This window comes from Amia ocellicauda, chromosome 21 (genome assembly GCF_036373705.1).
Source record: "Amia ocellicauda isolate fAmiCal2 chromosome 21, fAmiCal2.hap1, whole genome shotgun sequence".
Classification (NCBI taxonomy): domain Eukaryota; kingdom Metazoa; phylum Chordata; class Actinopteri; order Amiiformes; family Amiidae; genus Amia; species Amia ocellicauda.
In genome coordinates, this window is record NC_089870.1 from 7,068,925 (window position 1) to 7,090,062 (window position 21,138).

Consider the following 21,138-nt stretch of genomic DNA (forward strand, 5'->3'; position numbering starts at 1 on the left):
TGCTGATAGACGGAGTAGAGTGGAACGACGTTAAGTTTTTCCAGCTGGCTGCCCAGTGGTCGTCTCATGTCAAGCACCTTCCCATCGGCATCTTTGGACACTCGAAAACACCATACTAGCACCCCCTGGAGGGCTCCTCATAGAACTGCAGAACGTCCACTGCGTGCCAAGAGCCTCCTCCCCCACCCGTCAGCAGGCCACCCTTAACCTACCACCCTCCTTCATTTCAGTTGCTTTCTTTGATTTTGTCATTGTCTTTAAAAAAAAAAAAAAAGCCTTTGGCAAAGAGACTTTAAGAAAGCAAGGCCAGTGAAGGGAAGATAGTTTTTGTTTTTGGTTTGTTTCAACCATTCTCTTCTGACTTTTTATAAACTTTGAGGGGAGGGTAGAAAAACAAAAAACAAACCTAATCGAATAATCATTTGAAATGATGTATTTAACTCCCTAACATTGATGGTACAATACAGTGAGCATAAGGCTCTGGGCTCCGTTCAGCTTTGTTACCAGTGAAATATTAGTTTCAATCACTTCACTGCGTGGTTAACAACATTAAAACTCCTTTTGGGGGGGGGGGTGGATTCTGTATTAATGTTTGTAACTGAATGGCTTTTCAGGATGCACTGCTGCCCGAACAGCGAAACGCCAGGAAGAATTGACCCAGTCTTTCCGCCTATGGGGTCAAAGAAGTTGGAAAAGAGTAGACGTATTTGTGATGGCGAATTCTGGACCCTCTCATGCCCCTGATTTAGAGTCAGGTATTCCCCTGCGATCAGCCCACCAGATTTCCACAGGATCAAAACTCCACTGAGACCCACCGAGCTTGTCTGAAGAAGATTATAATTTGTGCAATAAACTGTAAATAAATGAAGAAGCTCCTGAATGATCTGACAAGCCCTGAATTGCACACCGAAGCCCTCTCTTCTCTTTCCCTCTCCTTCTCTGTTTCTCTCCCTGTTGTTCTCACTCTCAAGGAGTGAGACAGGCTAATGATGGAGAATAGCGATATCAGGGATCTCCACAGCCTTCTCCTCAAAGTTTGGAAAGAAAGTATGTTTTTGCGCCCACAACCTCACCCAGACACCGAAGCACCTGTTGCAAAGACACTGGCAACACATATTTTGACCTCCGCAGGCCCAAAACACACACACATACACAAACTCAATTTATTTTATTCAACACATTGCAAGTATATTGACCAATGGTAAAAAAGGACTGTGTTGATTACATTTTTAAGATTAGAAAGTCTCAAAACTTGTTTTTTGCCTTTGCATGTTCAAAAAGGTCACTGGAGATCCCTGCTTTGTTAAAACGTTTTCTTTGTTCAGTCACTAGCACTGTAGACTGTTTTTTATTATTATTATTATTTATTTATTTTTGTCCGTTTACTGTTTGCAGTTACGGTTTGACTAAAAAATAACGATACAAACATCTTCAAAGCCTTTCTTGCCAGCAATGATATTACTAGAATGGAATGGAATGAAACTGAAGATCTTGTGGTTATGAGCTGATTGCTATGGATTTGCACAAGTGTTTGATCTTGAGGCAGAAACAAAATAGCCGGAGACTGGAGCCACCCACCCTCGAACCCCACAGAATGGTGAGACCACTATCACACATCCAGATGCCCTGATTGGCTGGGACTCCCTGTTCTCCACTCTGATTGGAGCAGAATGGTGACAGCATGGGGTCGGGTAGAGTCACAATGGGCCTCCTATTCTTATCACAATCTGTCGTTGGGAACTGTGTGTGTCCTGTAACAGGGACCGAAGTTCACATTACGCAGTGTGAAAAGAGGCACCCAATTTGCTCTCAAAGGGTTTATTTGTGCCTGTCCAGCCCCAGTCCAGATAGTTTCAAATGTAACCCTTAATCAGTGCTTTCTAAAGACTAATAACACATGTTAGTTCTTAAACTAGCTAAGCTAGTTCCCTGTTAAGGGAAGTGTGGTCTTTGAGGGGCCTTTACAGGATATTTTACTGTTTGGTTTTTTAATAGGCACCTATAAACCCTGTTAGATTGGGACTTAGCAGCACCAGGTTTGGAAACCCTTGTGCTATATAATGCTGTAATCAGCCCCTAGGCCTTCTAATCCAGTCCAAAATGTTTGGCACAGTCAGCACCTTATGTCATTGAGGGAATAATCCACTAACCAAACCGTTTGAAGAAGTGGTAATGCCACAGTCCTGGAATGGAACAGCTTGAAAGGTGAGGTTATTTGCCTAACCTAGAAAAGGTTATTTAACTAACGCACCCAGATACACCGCCCCCCCAGCCCCACCACCTCACCATTTAGAATTTCTCATTGCAGAAGGTGGGCAACCTTAAGACTCATCTGCCACTTGTGTCCCTTTAGCTCCTATCTGAGTGCTTCTCCTCCGGCAGTGACTATTCATGAGTTGCAGAGAGGGGGACCTGCGGGGGACTAAATTACTGACCTAACCTCTAGGCTAACGATGGTCAAGGAGAATGGCTTGTTACCAGGAGACTGCCATTGACTTGCGTGTCACCCTGGCAATGTCACCAAACCCCCTTCAGATGAGATGTAAACCTGCAGCAGTGTCGGCACACCTCCACCCTAATGGCTCTGTTTGTCACGTTGGATAAAAAGACTGACTATCGTACTGAAGTTGGAGATGACTCTGCCTTCCGTGTTCCTTCCTCTGTTTAAATCTAAGACCTTTCAATTTGAATTCATTTTCCAATCACAAGATCCACAGTGTCCAAGGACCCCCATCTCCCTCCCCTGTGTAATAAACTTCACTTTATTTGGGTTGTTAATTCCTGTACTCCACTCTTCGAACACCAAGGTCTACCACAATACATTTTCACAAGGATACGGACTACATGGACTGCATGTCTTATGCCAAGAGAGCTCTTTGCGTTTGTCCCCTCTTGGTTCCAATAGTGTGTTGAGCATTTCAAGGGAAGTAATAATGCAGCACAGTGATGATGCTACACTAATAGCCCCACATTTGTAGACTGGCTTTCTAGTCATCATCCCAGCTCATTATTACCCAACTGAACTCACAGAGGCCTTAACCAGACCAGTAGGACCACACATCCCTATAACTGAAGCATCTTGTGATGCTGTGAGGCCTGCAAACATATTTAATACAGACTGGCGTAGACAACAGCTGAGACAATACAGCCGCATGTGCATTAAGTGTCGATCTTGTGGCCGGGTACAAATCAGGCACACGGTTTCAATTCTCGCCCTCCTACACCAATTCTGGTCTGTGTGTAGGGCCTCAAAGTTGGTTACCAGTATTCCAAGGCCACTAAATAACTGGGTTAAATTGATATTGGTGTTCGATAGTGGAGATCCCTCCCGCTGCTGCCCCATTTTCCAACCTGCACTATTTCAAACTTCAAATGTTTTTCTTTCACACCGTTTTAGTCTCCAGGCTCTGTACAGTTTGTGAGTGACCCCACCCCTCAAAGGAAAACAAAGGCATTACTCAACTTTGAGGGGGTGGGTCCATTGTGTATTTTGCCCACAGGTACCCACCCCCACCCCCTGGATGCCAAATTGTGTATCTAGAGTACTATACTGAAGATACTGTAACATGAACAAATGTGCTTTTTCCCAGGAATGGGTGGGTCCTGAGAAAAAAATCAAGTGTTTGTAACTTGCAAATGACTACCACTGTAAATCCCTTCTCGGGGGTAATAAAACTAGACTCACTAAATGCCTGTTTTCATGTGTTGTCTTTGGCACTGGACTGAAAGAACAAGAAACCTTGGAAGGATATCCAATAGAAGTACAGCCATCAATTTACAATTACCACTTCATCCAGTACAGGGTAACAGTGAGCCAGCGTTTAACCTAGCAAGGGCAGTATACACAACTAGTATAGTATAGTAGCCAATCAACCTAGGCAACATGTCTTTGGGAAGTGGGAGGAAACTAGATCACTGGGACAAAACCCACACAGACACACAGAAACGGAACCATGTTTCACATATCATACACTTCCACATAGAGTTAGCATAACTGCTTGAATCACCACAAAGCTTCTTCTTAAGGTGCTTGTAACATTTGTGAGTTTTATGTCCTCATCCAATAATCTTTACAAAGGTGGCCATAGATTCCTTCAAAAGACCTCAGATCCGTGGTTCGTTTTTAAAATAGACTGGTGTAAGAGAGAAACGAAATTCACAACCAAGCCGAAGGCAATGCATGGGAGGTGTAAGAACAGTATAATATAATATAATATAGTATAGTATAGTATAGTATAGGGGTCCCTCTTGTGGCGTCTATGGGTATTGCAGGCGTTGTGAGTGCAATGAGCAGCAGTGTTTAGCAAGAAAAGCGTGCCAACTGACGTACATTTCCTTTGTAAAAACAGGGTTTAATTCACCATTTGCATGCGTATCCGTCAGTAAAGCGTGCACCAAAGCACGTATTTCTGTAGCCTATTTACTTATTTCAATTCAACAAATTGTGGGATGCTAAATAGATGCATTTTATGTCCGTTTTCCCTTCCAATTGCGCTCAACCCTATGATTGGTTTATTGTGCAGAAGCTGTGCTGACTGCTTTGTTTGCAGTCTTGTGAAAACCTTAAGTTTACAGAGGTTTGCAAGCAAATTATAAAGCATTTGTAATATTTAATGTTTGCTTATAGACTTATAGTTTGTGAAAAGTGTTACTACATCATTAGGTCATTCGCAGACTTAAGCAAATAGAGAGCATTCATTAATCGTAATGTGTTTACATTATTATTGAGAATCGTATACTCTGCATATGAATTTAATGCACGGTATTTATAGCTCTATGATGAAACGCTTTTATTGATCTCACTTGTGCAAATGTATGTTCATTAATGTAGTAATGGTTGTCCAGAACATTGTGGCTGACATTAAATCAGCGATATGAAAGACTGCGTGCTGAAACAATTGTGTGGTTAGGTTTCCAGGTGATGCTCTGCCATAAATCATTATATTGAAGTTGTGCCAGTTTTTTGTTTGTTTGTTTGTTTGTTTTTCTATGGTTACATTATACAATATATAATCAATATACACCTGAGATTGCATTGCCAACTACGTGTAATATGTCTAAAGGCCGACTTAAAACCTCTAGTGATTTGGCTGTTGTTGATGTACAGAGCTAATTGAAGTGGCTTTGGCATGCATTGGGGAGAGTTAAACGGTCACTGTGCACATTTGCAGTGTCTTTATGGCTGTTTTCTGCTCCAGGTCCGGGGAACAGGTTTGCTCTCCTCTGTGCTCCTGCAGTTGCTGCTTCCTCTGATAAACGGTGTTGGTATGAGCTGTAAAATTGCCCATTAGTAATAAAGGTTTGATATGTAGCTTTCCTGTGATCTGTTGTAATGGTAATTCACTGTAGTTACAGTATATCTGAATGTCATGTGGATTGTTATTGATGGATTCATTATTCTTTTTAAAGTATTGTTTGTTTCATTCTTCATGTTTAAAGGGGTGTTTTGGATGGATAATCTGGTATTATTTGAGCTCTGTTCGTTTTTAAAACTATGCTAGTGCCCCCCCACCCCTTGCGTTTGGGCACAGTGGACCCTATTGAATTGTTCCTTGCAAAGTGCAGACACTACCGCCTTTTCAAGTATGGCCAGCTTTCCCTGCCAAACCTCTTAGTATAGAGGGGTAAGGGTGGGTGTGGTTTAGATATGTCAATCATAAACAGTCCCTCCCAGGTATCAGTAGGGGAGGAAGTTATAACTTTAACCAAAAATGACCAGGCGCTATAGCCAACCAATAGGGTAGGCAGCTGGGCTATACTCTTTATTAGCCCCCAGCTTGAATCTTCTCAGAAAGTAGAAGCAAGACACATGGCTGTTGCCCAAGATGGGCACACAAGGCTTTGGTTAATAGGAAGCCCATAACGATGGGTTGGAGTCTTACTGACAGTGACACGCTGCATACATCTCTGGTGGTTCCTTCCAAAAGTGAAGCCGGCCCTCGGTGGCTGACAGGCTATGAGTCTCATTTAACAGCCACTGATGGTGCCCAGCCTGACATCAGTGGTGGCTGTAATCAAAACCTTTAGCGCCCTCCCTTCTGGATATGACAAATGGGTGTGGTTTCAAATGTATAGGTTGAAACCACACTCACACTTACACCTATACCAACTTTATTGGCGGGAAAATCTATGGATAATAAAAAAGGGGGTAGGGTCTGCAGTTTGCAAGAAACAATTCGATTGGTTCAATTTGTCAATGGCACAAGGACAATTTAAAGTTTCTTGCAAACTGTAGCAAATGATTATATGGCATGAAATGGTATACCTTAATGTATACCTTAAATTGTAGGTAACGCTCTCCAAGTACAATTTAGTCTAGGCTGAAATTAAAATTCAATACAATTCAAATGACTCCGACTCAGGTGGGTTGCCACCCCTGAGCTATACAACAGGCATGTTTAGATCACACAGAACAACCACTATACACTAAGTGTTACAGGAGGAATATGGCCCTATATGAGAAACACGTCAGAAACTGTACACAGCTGTCTTAACTGTGGCCATTAAATAACACAATGGCTATAGAGTAGTGGTGCCTAAACATGGTCCTGGAGGGCCCCTATGCGACAGCTGATATTGATCACTTTTAATCAGCAGTTTAACAGCTGGAACTATTAAGCAGGTGATTAAAATGACTATGTAGAGATCTCCTACAATTTTCAGCCTTCAGTGACCACAGTGCTCTTAATTGAACAAGTAATTTCCCTAATTGATCATTAACTTCCCAGTGTTCCCAGTCAGTTGAAATTAGCAATTAAGGGTGACTGACAAAACTTACTGGATAAGGGCTCTCCAGGACCGTGTTCAGGCACCACTGATATACAGCCATTGTCATTTAATGGCCTCAATTAAGATTGGTATTTGTTATAACTACACGTTATGCTATTTAAAAAGATGAAATTAAAATCTAGCATTTTAATGGGATTTCATGGTGTTTTTTTTATCCAGCATGACATTGTTAAAGTGGACTAGATTCTATTCCAAATATTACCCGACTAGTCCAAAAGTGTTCAAAATGAAAACACCTAATTAGCATGTAACTTTTCACTGGAAAAACACTTGGCTAATGGTGTACTGTATTACATTCATTACAAAATTGTTAAATTAAATTATAGATCTTTAAAATAAATAGGTAACAGAAAATGTGCCTTTCTACAGCTTTTATATAAACCAATTAAAAGGACTCAACTGATTATTAACATTTGGCTTAACCTTGCAGTTGCTTATTTAGAAACAAGATGTTATAAAATAAGGTAACTTAAAGACATTCAAATAAATAAACATAGGTTACCATACAACTTGTAAGGGACTGTATTGTTTGCTCTAGTTTAATTGAAACAAATGTAACTTACATGTACACAGAATATTAACTAAAATTGAAACAATGTGACCTAAACTCGGCTCGTTTCTATTATAAAATTGCAAGTAACAAACATATTTCGACTTACCGAAGAGTTTTAAAGAAATCCTCCAACTTCACATTGTAATTTTGCGCATTTGTCAATCTTTCTAAATAAAGCAGTATAAATAATAAAATGACAAAGCCGCTGAAAAACAGGCCGCGAAGTCTCCCGCCATCTTCCTCACCTGTCGGGGGAGGAGCCAGAGCTGCACACCCGAGGAGCGGGGCCTCACATAGGTAGCCCCTCCTCGGCGGAATAATACCTTTCTGTATTTGAAGTTAAATAGGACTCCTTATTCATACAATTCACTTGCACATTACTTCACATTTGGAGGGATAAAACCGGATTGATTGTGTGTGATGATGGGTTAGACAGACCTCATCACCGAAGCAAATGCTGGTTTTTAATGCAGGATTATATGCCTTTTAAATGAAGGGTGGTTACCAAGTGCTGCATGTAACTTAATTTAGAAGTACACTGTTAAATGGTTAAACCAAGTAAAGGGAGATGGAAGTATTTCCTACCTCGCTATGCATGTTTTGCAGAGGAAACAGACAGTCAAAAGGTAATCCATGGTGTCAATGGGGTGCATTTGTATTTCAAAACAAACATATGTGTCTGTTTATGCATTATTGTGGTCTGTGGGTTCTCCCCCCTGGGAGAGCTTGGATACTTATATACCATCCTCGAAATGACCGACTGGCAGAGGGTGCTACCAAATGTGCCAATCAGAAGGCCCTTTAAGTTTAGTGGATTGCAAAATGGCACAGATTGGCATTCAAGGGCTAACACCTGTCACCCCCCTTATTCCAATAGATACAAATTCTGTTAATTATCTGATGGTAAGAAAGTAAAAATAAATAAATTGGGAAGCAGGCACGAGAGTTATGAAACAGTCCCTCTTTATTGAGCAGCACCCATTAGAATCGCATATTTACATGGCATGCCACATCAATACAGGATTTACCAAGGACACATTTTTCAACACTTATATCTGTTCTCTGGTAAACGTACAAGACATTTGAACGCCAAGTTAAAAAAAATTATATGGGGGGGAGAGAAAAAAATATATATGTCTACGTTTTCCAATGGAAACAGGTTTTGTTTCATTTCGTTTTCCTCTTGTATATATATAAAAAAGGGAAGGGGGTTGGAGTTTGTATATCCCTCATTGATCCAGAAGGGACAGATATTCCAGAGCTGCCTGTCTGGGCACCACAGGTAGATCCCAGTAAAGAGGCAGGGCTTGCAGTTTCTCACTCTTGACATTCTGCGATGCTGCTGAAGTTATAAATCCAGAGTGAAGAAAAACCAACAAACCAACAAGAAAAATGCTTATTGTTCCATTGCCTTTCACTGTCCATCTTTGTTTTTCAAATGAAGCAGGTCCATTCAGATCATTGTCTATTAGTTGAATCCAGAAGCAATGTAAAATATACCCTATTGTCCTCCAGTGTGATGTCTCCTTCAAATCACAAAAAGCAGGTCATGATGTGTGAAGGAGGGAGGAAGGAAGGAAGGAAGGAGGGGGAGTACAAAAAAAAAAAAAATCCGAAGTACAATTCAGCACTTAATATTCAATAAAGAATAGACAACCTTACAAGAAAAGGGGAGAAAAAAAATCAATAACAAGTGAATCCTTTACAGCAAGAGGTGAAGTCTGGTTTATTCCAGATGGACACAAACACACATACACTCATTCACTCAGTCGCACACACACACACACATACATACACACACACACGTGGTAGAGCCCATGATGAGTGCCTGCAGTCCCACCAGTAAAAACGGACACATGCAAGGAGAGCTGGAATGGGCCAACACACTCAGATTAGTCCCCTCCTCTTCTTGTAGTCCTCCAGGTTGAGTGACCTCCGGGGGGCGCCATCCTTCACTGGAAGGGCATTAGAGCTCACCGATAAAGACTTAGCTTCTGTGGAGGGCAAATATATACATATAGTGACTCCCAACAAGACTTAATACTCTACCATTACTAACCAATGCAATGTGCCTTTCACTACACACCCATTCAGTAGGATGTGAATGGATTTAAATGCCTCATTGCTTCTACAAAAATCTGTTACCAAAATAATTGGAAAGCTGTCCGTTCCAGAATTTTATTGATGGCTTCAAGATACGCATTCAATTCTAAATAGATAAGTCTCAAACACGTTTTTAGTGACTGTGGGGTAATCATAAGTCCATATTGGCATGTACTCTGCAACAGAGATGAAGCAGAAATGTCAAAACCAATTTCTGTGAAAGCATAATGGTTTAATTTAAATTTGTGTCATGCGAGAAGACTCTGCAAAATCAAACTGATCTTTTCCCTTTTTTGTCTTCAAAGTTCAGGAACGTATAGCGATATGCTCCAAAATATTTTAACGTGGTTCTACATAGAAACAATGACTTAACACTCACAGAAAGAGACATGCATACACCCATTCTGTACGAGCAAATGGAGGGGCTTCTTACCTGCATTTGGAACCTGCAAGTCAATCTTGACGTCAAAGTCATGCACTTTAAAAAGATCCTCAGAAAGATCGCTGGTGGTTTTGGCGAGGTCTTTATCCTTACCACCCTGTCCCTGGAAAAGATCCATTATTTACATTACGGTTCTACACATTTTCACATCAGATGGTCAGGTTATGAGAGTCATGCATTACTTCACACAGCGGTCACCTGTTTATTCTTTTCCAGAACGTTGTCTGGCGCCGACCCCGAGCCATATTTCTGGTTCAGGTGAGCGAGGATAGCAGCATGAACAGAAGGGTCTCGGGCCTGACAAGGAAGAAAAACGAGTCACTACACACAGAGCACCCTCGACCTCTACCAGAACGCCACACTGGAAAACAGCCAAAAACAGATGAAAAATTAAACACTGCCCAGAATAAGGCAGAGATTTAGACTTACATTGGACACCATGGTGGGCTTGCACTGTCGTCTTGTGAAGGGATCCATTTGTTGGTTCTTTGCGTTCTGTCCCTCGGCCTGAAAGACAACAAAAATCTATTAATACTGATCCGTTATAAAGAAAAAACTGTTTTATGTCTTTTATGTTGCCTCACCAACCCATTTATATTTATGAGTGTCCCCACTTGTTTCATTGTATGTTCTTTGTATATATAAAAGTGGGGGGACAGAAAAAGTAGGTTGTCTACTCCTTCTGAAAAGAAATCCCAGAGGGACAGGAGGGGCGATTCCGTTCACGAGAAAGATGGAAGTACATGAAATATTTGACAAAAGGCGGACGTCCGGTGGTATTGGTGCTCCAACAACTTTGCATATACATTTAGTTTATTTTGAGTATTTGATATTTGTAAAGTATATTTGTTTTGTACGTCAAATTTTGCGTTTATTTCATATATTTTTTGTAGTAAATATGGTTTGTATGTTTGTATATCCTGGAATGCATCCTCAAAAACATGGGTTTCTGTGGTAAATTATGCTAGTTTTGTATTATGGTTTTCAACAACACATTGACACAAAATGGGGTATTACTGTACATAGATAACCAGATAACCAGATAACTACTTTTAATAAACAAAATATATACACCGATCAGTCATAACATTATGACCACCTGCCTAATATTGTGTAGGTCCCCCTTTTGCCGCCAAAACAGCTTGAGATTGAGATCTGGGGAATTTGGAGGCCAAGTCAACACCCTGAACTCGTGATTCATCAGACCAGACCACCTTCTTCCATTGCTCCGTGGTCCAGTTCTGATGCTCACGTGCCCATTGCAGGCACTTTCGGCAGTGGACAGGGGGGTCAGCATGGGCACCCTGACTGGTCTGCGGCTACGCAGCCCCATACGCAACAAACTGCGATGCACTGTGTGTTCTGACACCTTTCTATCAGAACCAGCATTAACTCTTTCAGCAATATGAGCTACAGTAGCTCGTCTGTTGGATCGGACCTACACGGGCCAGCCTTCGCTCCCCACGTGCATCAATGAGACTTGGCCGCCCATGACCCTGTCGCTGGTTCACTGTTTTTGCTTCCTTGGAAACTTTTGATAGGTACTGACCACTGCAGACCGGGAACACCCCACAAGAGCTGCAGTTTTGGAGATGCTCTGACCCAGTCGTCTAGCCATCACAATTTGGTCCTTGTCAAAGTCGCTCAGATCCTTACGCTTGCCCATTTTTCCTGCTTCTAACACATCAACTTTGTGGACAAAATGTTCACTTGCTGCCTAATATATCCCACCCACTTACAGGTGCCATGATAACGAGATTATCAGTGTTATTCACTTCACCTGTCAGTGGTCATAATGTTATGGCTGATCGGTGTATATGGAGAACCTGCCAAGTAGCGATCACTCAGTATCACATAGGAACTTATTTGCCTTTGACATTGTAAGCACAAATCCAGAAACTAATCGTTCAAAAACCAGAAGCTTCCATTATGCACGACACTGGCAAAAATTGATTTCTGCAGCCGCATCGAGATCTTTAGCTGAAAGACTGTTTTGTCCACAATATGAACACATTCAAAAGGTCACCCACAGAAGTGTGCACCCCAGGACAGCACTCACCACAAGGGCTTTTTCAGACTCCACAATGTTCCAGCTGCGGTTCCTCTGGTTAATATAACTGGGGGGAATAAAAAAAAAAAAAAGAGACTACAATCAGGTGATGCTCAAATATATACACATGCTAATGGTGCAATTAATCAGTGTATACATAAAGCCCCCATCCACACATTATATATAATCTATAAAAGCTTTAAAATCACTTTATTCTGTGGAAAGAACAATTGAAAATCTATGATGTGTTTGACATGTGCATTATATAACTGATTAACTGGATTCTGTATTTGGCATGTTAAACAAATGCAGAATACCCTGAGGCTGGTAGTCGGGGGTTGGTATCTTGGCTTGGCATAGCTTGGCTTGGCTTGGTCCGGCCCCCTCTCCCTCCCTCCCCGCCAAGTAATCCATGTGTTCCCCACTCACCTGATAGCAGAGATGTTCTTGGTTCTCTGCCTGTCCAGAGCCTCGGCTCTCTCTTCCAGCTCATTCAGCTGGTCCTGGATCTGCTTGGCTTTTTCTCCATCTGCAACTTCCTCTGCCATGGCCTACAGACACACACAAACAAACACACAGCAGCCATCACACAAGGTGGACACAGGGCTCAATCTGCATAGGGGACGATATTAAAGGCAGCCATCAAGTCTTTCGTCAGTTTCAGATTGAGGTTACAATTTTACAAAATGTTCTTATGCTCTGTTAAGGTTTACTTTTTATGTTGTTCACATTAAGCAAGCCTAATCCATCTCCGATTATATAGGCCGCTTTCCTGGTTTCAGTGAAACCGTCCAATTCCTACCTAATGGGGATTTATTTGTAGTGTCAATGTGACTTGGCATCCGTCTGAACTGGAAAACAGCAGGAATTGGGTGGCTTTGTATACAAACAGCAAAGTGCCATCTTTGAAATTATGAAAAAGCACTTACCTTCTCTTTCAAGAGCTGTGTTTTCTTCATAGCATAATTAGGAGGTGCCTTGCGAAACCGGTCTTTTTCTTTTACAATCTAGGAAAGCAAAAAAAAAAAAAAAAAAAAAGGTTTGGTTTAATTGAAGTGCAGGGATTCATTTCTATTTATAAATGATGTCACCTGTATGCTTAACCCATTAAAAGCATAATTCCACTTACGTCCTCGATGTCCTTGTCATTGAATTTGTAGTTCAGTGCTTCCTTAATGGCTTGCTCCTTTTTGGTGATCTCATCCAACGTGGGGACCTGCATCGCTGCAATGATCATCTGTGAATCACAAGGCAATGACTGAGAAAGGAGGACTGAACGGCTTTGCCGCAGCATTTACATCAGAGGGGAGGGAGATGACCTGGGCAGGAGTAGCATGGGCCGGCCTAACTCCAGGCTCACAGCACTCACCGCCTCTTTCCACTTCATGAACTCGTTCTCGGTGAACTCCTGGTTGGAGACGAACTCCAGCCGGAACACACGTGTGTCGTTGCCGTGCCTGCAACACAGAGCAGGGGGTCTCAGCATTAACAACCCTGGCGGGGCACTTCTTAGACACGCACCCCCTAGTGTAGGGCCTTAGGATTAAATGCTGGCTATAAAATGAACCCACAGGGAAATGCACGGCACAACAAAGTTTTGAAAAGCCAAGTGGACTAACAGTCAAAGTGGAGATGGACTCTCCAGTCCCTGCAGACACATGACAAAGCAACACAGTCCAAAGCATCAATATTGGAGCAACATTTTTTACTTGGTAGCCATCATTCGCTAATAATATCCAAGAACAAAATATATACATTTGTCATTGGAAAAGGACCAATGTAAAAAATTAAAGATCCCAAAGTGAGGTACCAAAGCAGTTTCTTACCGTAACTGTAAACCTTTGTTTGTCCTTGTGGATCCTAACTGGTACACCTTTGCCGTTTCCACAACATCAACGATTTCTGCAACCTTGGGTGTAAAGACAAAAAAAAAATTAAGGATACAATTTCGCTATTCACAAGAGCCTGTATTTGACCGCTTATTAAATGCCATGATAAAGGATTACCATAGAAATGAATTAATGATCTACAGAGTATAACTAAAATTACTTCTTAGCGGATACCCTAATCCAGGGTGTAGAATGAGATCACTGTCAAACCGTTACAGTCACATTTATTTCAATTGGCAACACCTTCAAGGAAGAAAGAGGAAATCCCCTTGGCATTAACTCTGAAGGAAGCACTGCTTGCCAACTTGACAATAATGATGCCCACGATTTGCTGAATCCAGTGCGTTTGCAGGATGGCCACAACAGTTACAGGAGAGACATGCCTTCCAAACGAGCTCGTCTGCCTACCCTGTACACCGGCTTACTGCTGCTGTTTCCAATGCCGATGCGTACGAAGCAGCCTGTCACAGTCTTGGCGAAGAAGGGCATGTGGCACCAGCGCTCCAGCTTATGCCGTGATAATCGGATCCGGTTGAGTTCGTCGGGCAGGGAGACTGGTTGTGACTTTGGAGGGGTCTCTTCTTTCCTGCAGAACAAGAGATATCCACAGTCTATAACACCGTGGTCATTATATTGGGGTATCATATCAGTGGACACATATGGCATCTCCGAAAGCTTCCTCACAAAAGTCAGCAAGTATTTTTGCTGTGAATCTGAAAGTAAAGTAAAGAGGTGGAACAGAAAGCTCTTTTGTTCCTCTAAAGCAGTACTGCCCAAACTTGGTCCTGCAGAGTCCATATCCAGTAAGTTTTGTCAAGTCATCCTCAATCATTAATTTCAAAAGAATGGGAACACATGGAAATAACTGATAAGAAAATAACTTGTTCAATCAAGGGAACTCTGGTCATTGAGGGCTGAAAAGGGTATTAAAATTGTGTACAACAAATTCTCTAAATAAATTAAGCAGGGGATTTAAGTTATCTTAATGAAGTAGTTCCAATTCTTTAAATCGTCAATTTCTTAATGTTACCTATAAAACCTGTAAAATAAGACAACTAGAGACCCTTTCTGTTAAACGCATTATTTGTACCACAGAATAATGGAATGGACAATGTATCCAACCCTGACCAGAGCCTAAGCTTGGCAAACCCTGTGCGCATGTGTATACAGTTTATGTCTTCACAAATACATACTCTTCTTCCTCATCAAAGGAGGATGAGCGGGAGGACCGGTCACTCTTCACCGAAGATTTGTCATCCTCCTCCTCTTCCTCCTCATCGTCGGAGTAAACCTCGCTGGTCTTCAGCGGCTGCTTTTTAGACAGGAGCTCAGCTGGCCGGAGGAAACAGTATAGAGGTTATGAAAAAACTGAAAACATTGAAAACCAATATTTATAAAAATAATTGTTTATTAAATATAATTTTATAATATATGTTATAAAAAATGAAAAGATTTAATTTGCTGCATTTTCAGATCTGCACCAAACTATCGATTTATATTAACGGGGAGGAGAATCTTGCTTTTATATCAGCATTAAGAGCAAGGGGGGTACCTGTTCTGTTTTTCTTTTTCTCTCTTTCAGCTTTGAGTTCCTCCATGGCTTGAGATTTCTTATCCAGTTTCTCATCACGCTTGGACCTTCGCTCTTTGTTGTGAGACATGACCTGTAATTTAAGAGCCCAATTTTGAGAAGCAGATTTTACAGAAACGTCTCCTACTTTCTCCAGAGGGTTGAACGTCAGCTCAGAGGTCAGTCTTGTATTAAAGGACTGGAGAATGCCCTAGTTGTAGCCACTAACTTACCACTTGCGTGTCCTGAATCTGAGACTGCTTTCTCTTCTCCTGCTCCTCTTCCTGCTTCTTTTTCTTTTCCTCTTTTTCCTTCTTTTTGGCAGTTTTCAGCTTCTTTTTGATTTCAAACCTGGCAGCATAGGCAGGAGGAGGGGAGAAAGCACAGAACAGCCAAGTGTTATGCATTTCAACACAGCTCATTGGGCTTCCAGTGATCAGATGCAACCCAGATCACCCTGTAATAGGGCCTGGCTTAGCACATCTAAAGCAGGGTTTATCAGACCATTCTTCCTGGAAGCTCCCGTGCAGGAATGTCCATGCTGTTTAATGCATTTCAAAATGACACTGATGGCAGCATTAGAGAAATGACACAATGACTGGTTTTGAAAATGTTTGGAAGACCTAAGATGTTGCATGTTGTGTGAAGAGAGACAGTCTAGTCCAAAGCAATGCCAAGCAGGGCCATGCAAGGTCTATACATCACTGCGTATCTGCAAAGACTATGGTATCAGTCAGTAGTTATTTCTTTGAGCTAAAGATGAATAATTTCTTACTTCACTAGAAAATGTAGAAGGAATGAGATGCTGCCTAATTTGTCAGAGATGTCCTGATTTTGTTTAATGAATATCCGATGTTTGAATATTCTCCAAAACATATATATTCTACATTCAATTTGCAGGTAAAAAAAAAAAAAAGTGTATTTAACACTTAAAACATAATAAACCATCATTTTTTAAGTATACTTAGTTTTACTTTTTTCTTTAGCTTAGCACATAGTTTGCTATGCTTTTACCATCACCTTATGAAGACTAATGCAAAATGTACCTTAAGGTGCAAACTTTCTGAATGAAAATTGCTCTGAATTTTCTTTTGTACCAACTCCAGAGTTTATGAAATAAAGTTGACGAACACCTTTCTCTTGTTCTTATTGCGAGCACCCTCACCTCCTCTTGAGCACCTCTCTCTTCTCAATTCGGTTGAAGAGCTCCTGCTCCCTCTCTTTCTCAGTCATCTTCTCCAGTCGCGCCCTGTCCTCCTCGTCTCCCATCAGGTCGTCCCCATAGCCATCACGGAAGACGTCATCCTCCGAGGAAGAGTCCGAGTCTGAGCTGGAGGACGAGCTGTTGCTCTCAGAGTCCGACACCTCGCCTGCCACACAAACACAGAACCGTCGGAGAGGGTACTCTACTCCCATAACAGAACACCATACACACTACACTCCTATTGAGTCTGAGCACATGCACACACTTGATATTGCTTGTAGAGCGTGGAAAGCAGGCACAAACATCTTCTGCAAACATCATGCGAATCAAGCATGGTCACTTTCTCTTACGAAAGCACAAAACAAAAAGCAGACCCTTCAACCATTTAATGGCTTGCATTTCCAATTGCAATTACGTAAATACAAGCCCCCAAGCATCCGAAATTAAAACCATACACAGGGATATCTAGTGAGATGGCCAGATTTAGAAGTCTTCAGTAAATGTAGAAATTAGGTGTAAGCAAGTTGATGGCAATTCAGATTATTAGAAAACAAAACCAATGACACTGGCTACTGGTATTGTGGGGGGACTTACAGGCATACTTTATAAATTTGGTCTAAAAGCTGATTTTCCAAGAGAGCCTTCTGCATTTTTATAGGATTAGGATGTCAAAAAAAAAAAAATGCCCCTCCCACCTTCTTCTGGGGCAGAACTCTCTGCAGAGCTATCTCCATCAGAGCTGCCCGATGATGCGGCTTTGTTCTTGCGTTTCTTGGTTGCTCCCTTTTTCTCACTCCCCTTCCCCGGTTTCACTTTCTTCTTGGTCTTCGTGCCACCTACAGTCCACTGAGGAAAGGAGGTAAAATTCCTTGCTGTTAATAATTGGCAGCTGTGACCGTGATCTAATTTTAGCACTGTAAACTGACTCCACATCACTATTCAACAGATCGACACATTACAGTGAATGCCATTAAAGTATGAGGAGATTAGAGCGGTCAACAGGTGTAATCTAAACAGGTGCATCTTAAGTAGAGACTGCAAAATTTGAAAGGTTCACGAGCAAGCCTGTTCCACCACATGAGTGTAGAAGGTGATTTGGTGAAATGTGTTGACATCAGCTACAGGTATTATGCAAGAAGCATAAACATAACCACAGCAGTACCTCATCATCACTGTCCGACGTCTCCGAGTCTGTGGATGCAGTCGGCTTGCTGCCTGGCTCCTCCTGCTCACCAGAGTCCACCCGCTTCCTCTTTGCGAGAGAGAGCAGCTCCTTCAAAGAACCACACACCAAGGTCAGTCTTTCCGATACTTCCTTTTGTGTCTAATAAATACTGATGCAAAACAAGGCTTACCTCCTATAAATATTTAATGTACAATCAATCACTGATTTTTTTTCCCCATTAGCACTTCACACAGACTCCTTCGAAGTCAGTTTATAAACTATGTACAATGGAGAACCTGAAACTGGACAACAGCACTTGAGTTCACTACACAACCAAGACTGACATGACAACAAATTGATACCACTGAAAGCAATTATGGAGGTTAGGCATGTTATTTGCACCATAAAGGACTGCAAGTGTTTAGAATGTGCTTTGAAACCTGTGAAACAGGTTGGGGTTAATGAAAACGTTGTAATTATGCATCATGTGAAATGTTGATACCTCAAATATCCTTCCTTATTGATGGATTCTTTATGCTTGTCAGGATATTTTATATCATGTTTGTACATTTTCTGCCTGTGGAACACCTTTCTTAGATCATGCCCATCCGCCATGCACATGACTGCCAGACTCCTCCAGGGTCTGGTGTCAATGAGCTTAACACATTGGTTCAGCTCAGTCCTGCTCTTTATTTTTATTTTTCATTCAAATCCTTGCTATTGATACTTTGACCTTGACCACCACCACCACAACAAGACGAATATTATTTTCCCTCCAAAAGTATAACAAAGTGTTCACTGGGGTCCACTTAAGCCAACAAACACACCCCCAAAAAATTGATTAATAAAGATTTGAAAGCCCTTCGTTTTCTTCCAAGGCATGACATGGTGAGAGAACAAATTCCTACATCTCTGAATCTATAGTTCACATGTGCCTGTCAGCAGGCCAACCGCTACAACCACCACGTTTTAACAATGAACTGCAGTGTGGACAAATCAAGCTTTTACTCCCAGACTACTTTATTTTCTGCACATCAGTGAAAAACATTGTAGATTTCACTTAATCTGACCACAGGACTCCTTCCCAGCATTCCAAAGCACAGTATAAATACTGTGGTTCTGGAGGCTGATAAAGGACTTCCACAGAGATTAGATTTATATAGCCTGTAGCACTTGGTTTAGACCCCTTTAGCTCCAGAGGATTGCATTATCTTCCTGGTCAGTGTCCATGCTGATGATTTTCGTTTCTGTAGCATTAGATTATGCTGCCGCCAGTCCTGGCACTGGTCTCTCTCAGTTGAACTTGCCTGTAGCATTTACTACAAGACCCCAATTCTTGGACTTAAGTGCACTGACAACTGAACATACCTTCCATGTGCCAATTATTCCGAAAAACTCTCCCTAAGCTTAAAAGGTGAGAATTGGAATGGACACATTTTGTTAAGGCCCCGGCAAACTAAATTCATGGCATTAAATATCAAGGCTTTCTGGCACAGCGCTTGAATAATAAGTGACTATTCCAGCACAGTTATAACAGACACACAGGTAAAGCAACCATTTATATTTACTTTACAAGCTGTTTCTATTATACAAACCTATCGATGACTATCCCTCCATTATGGCTCTGTCACTCTTTTCAATAAGCTTTGCCTCTCTGAAGCCTGCTTTTAAACAAGATGTTTTCACTTTCAGCAATGAAACATTCTAAGACTGCCGATCTTCTTAGGAAATTAACCTATCAAGTTCTGTCACCTCATAACAGAGCCTGAATATTTCACCTGTTCACACAAACAGCACTAGCTTTTTAGTTATCGCCTTACACGACTTCCTAAATCAAACCTTGTTTGTGGTGTCTACTGGCTTAAGACTGAAACTGAAGGGTATCATTTACATGCAATGTGGATCATATTTTCAGGTACCATTTTTTGAGTGGTCATCAGAGCAAAGTAAGTCTGTCCTTGTCCTAATGTGACTTGATTTTATAAATACATCTGTATCAGCCAGGCTTTTATGACATTAAAAAGAGTTTCCAATAAGTTGATGTGGGCCTTGCACATTTCATTACACTGATTTTTTTTTTTTTTTTTTTGCAGTGTGCTGTCCCCTTGCACTTTGGTATCATGAATTCTGTTCATTTAATGACATTTATTTAAAAGTATTGTATATTAAATTATAAAGCACTTACAATGTAAAATCCAATTCCAGAAAATATAACAAATGGCACCAATGCATACAGTTCTATTAATTAGAAAAAAGCTGTAGCAAAAAATGATTCCCTAATGTAAAGCCTGAAGCGGATAATACAGTGCATAAGCTGCACACACCTGACTTCCCACTGACCATCTTATTTGCCCGTGGATTGCTTTACACGGATCAAAGTTAAATGTAAGATCACAACGTTAGCGCGGCGCCAGTAAGAAAGATCCCCGCCTTGCACGATTCCCAGAGCGGACTAAACTTACAAAAAAATCCCATCCTTCACTGCAGCAATCCGACCATTGCCACGAATAGGATCACAGCACACATCCACGGAAGGGGGTAGCAGCAGCAGCAGCAGCATAGCAGTGCAACCCGTAGTTCATTTCTCCACGGTCAACAAGCGCAGATATCCCTGGCAAGCCTGTATTAAAACGCCTTTCAATTCGTCCACACACTGACATCGTCCAGGCATATGCACTCGTTTGCAAGTTGCATGCCCCACATATCTGCTTTCGGTGTCCATATTTCCACTGCGACACTCACGTTGAGGTGTATTAAAGCTCATACCATCACTGTGCTTGTGCTATAAAAAGGGGGAACTCATGTTGTTGTTTACTTAATGCACATTCCGTCCGAAATCTGGTTTGTCAACACTATGACGGCCTTAGTATAACATCCTACACTGCCATCTTTCCTAAGTTACGGCTCTTGTTAGGGGAACACCATGGACCACTAGCGGCTTAGCGCACACCAACTCCGGGCCACAAGACCGACTAGCCCGGGGATTTGAGAGGGCCTGTAGCGCGGTGTCTTTTTTTCCCCCAGCTCTGAAAACATGTTTGCCAAACCAGCCGCCTCTATCGAAAGCACACGGTGTACAATGGAGGCCATAAACAGCCCTACCTGATCCAAGTTGTCGTCGCTCGCACTGTCCTCGGAGTCAGAGTCAATAACGACCCGTCCTTTCCGCTTCTTCACGTTCACCATGATTATCTGTGTACGGGGTTGCCTGGCTGTGCGCTCGGATAAAGACGAGCCGACAAACAGCGGCTGCCCCGCAGTCCTCCACACAAAGGCGCTAGAGCTCCACTGCGCAGGCGCCTGGGCTACGTTCGACCCGCGAACGTCATTCGCTCACTATTAGAAGCTTGAGAATAAGAAAATAATAGTGCAT

At 41.8% G+C, this 21,138-nt stretch overlaps 2 protein-coding genes across 4 annotated transcripts in view; one reads left to right on the forward strand and one right to left on the reverse strand.

Annotated features, from left to right (window-relative positions):
- The window catches only part of pacs2 (phosphofurin acidic cluster sorting protein 2), a 76,218-nt gene extending 72,529 nt beyond the window's left edge, over window positions 1–3,689 (forward strand). For both annotated transcript variants that reach the window (XM_066694227.1, XM_066694228.1), the window contains exon 24: window positions 1–3,689. In XM_066694227.1, coding sequence (XP_066550324.1) covers window positions 1–119 — 119 coding nt within the window. In that variant the 3' untranslated portion in view covers window positions 120–3,689.
- Window positions 3,690–8,288: 4,599 nt separating this feature from the next.
- rtf1 (RTF1 homolog, Paf1/RNA polymerase II complex component) lies at window positions 8,289–21,052 on the reverse strand. Of its 2 annotated transcripts, none has more exons than XM_066694831.1 (18): window positions 20,868–21,052; window positions 17,763–17,873; window positions 17,296–17,446; window positions 16,562–16,766; window positions 15,630–15,747; window positions 15,379–15,490; window positions 15,020–15,158; window positions 14,235–14,412; window positions 13,764–13,846; window positions 13,307–13,394; window positions 13,067–13,174; window positions 12,867–12,944; window positions 12,367–12,488; window positions 11,947–12,004; window positions 10,317–10,394; window positions 10,086–10,184; window positions 9,879–9,984; window positions 8,289–9,336 (listed from the first exon to the last, which is right to left on the reverse strand). In XM_066694831.1, the coding sequence occupies exons 1-18, from the start codon at window positions 20,949–20,951 to the stop codon at window positions 9,230–9,232; spliced, it is 2,025 nt and encodes a 674-aa protein (XP_066550928.1). In that variant the 5' UTR covers window positions 20,952–21,052; the 3' UTR covers window positions 8,289–9,229. The 2 variants fall into 2 exon arrangements, with proteins under 2 accessions (XP_066550928.1, XP_066550927.1); XM_066694830.1 differs by having other exon boundaries at window positions 9,879–9,990.
- Between the last annotated feature and the right edge of the window lie 86 nt (window positions 21,053–21,138).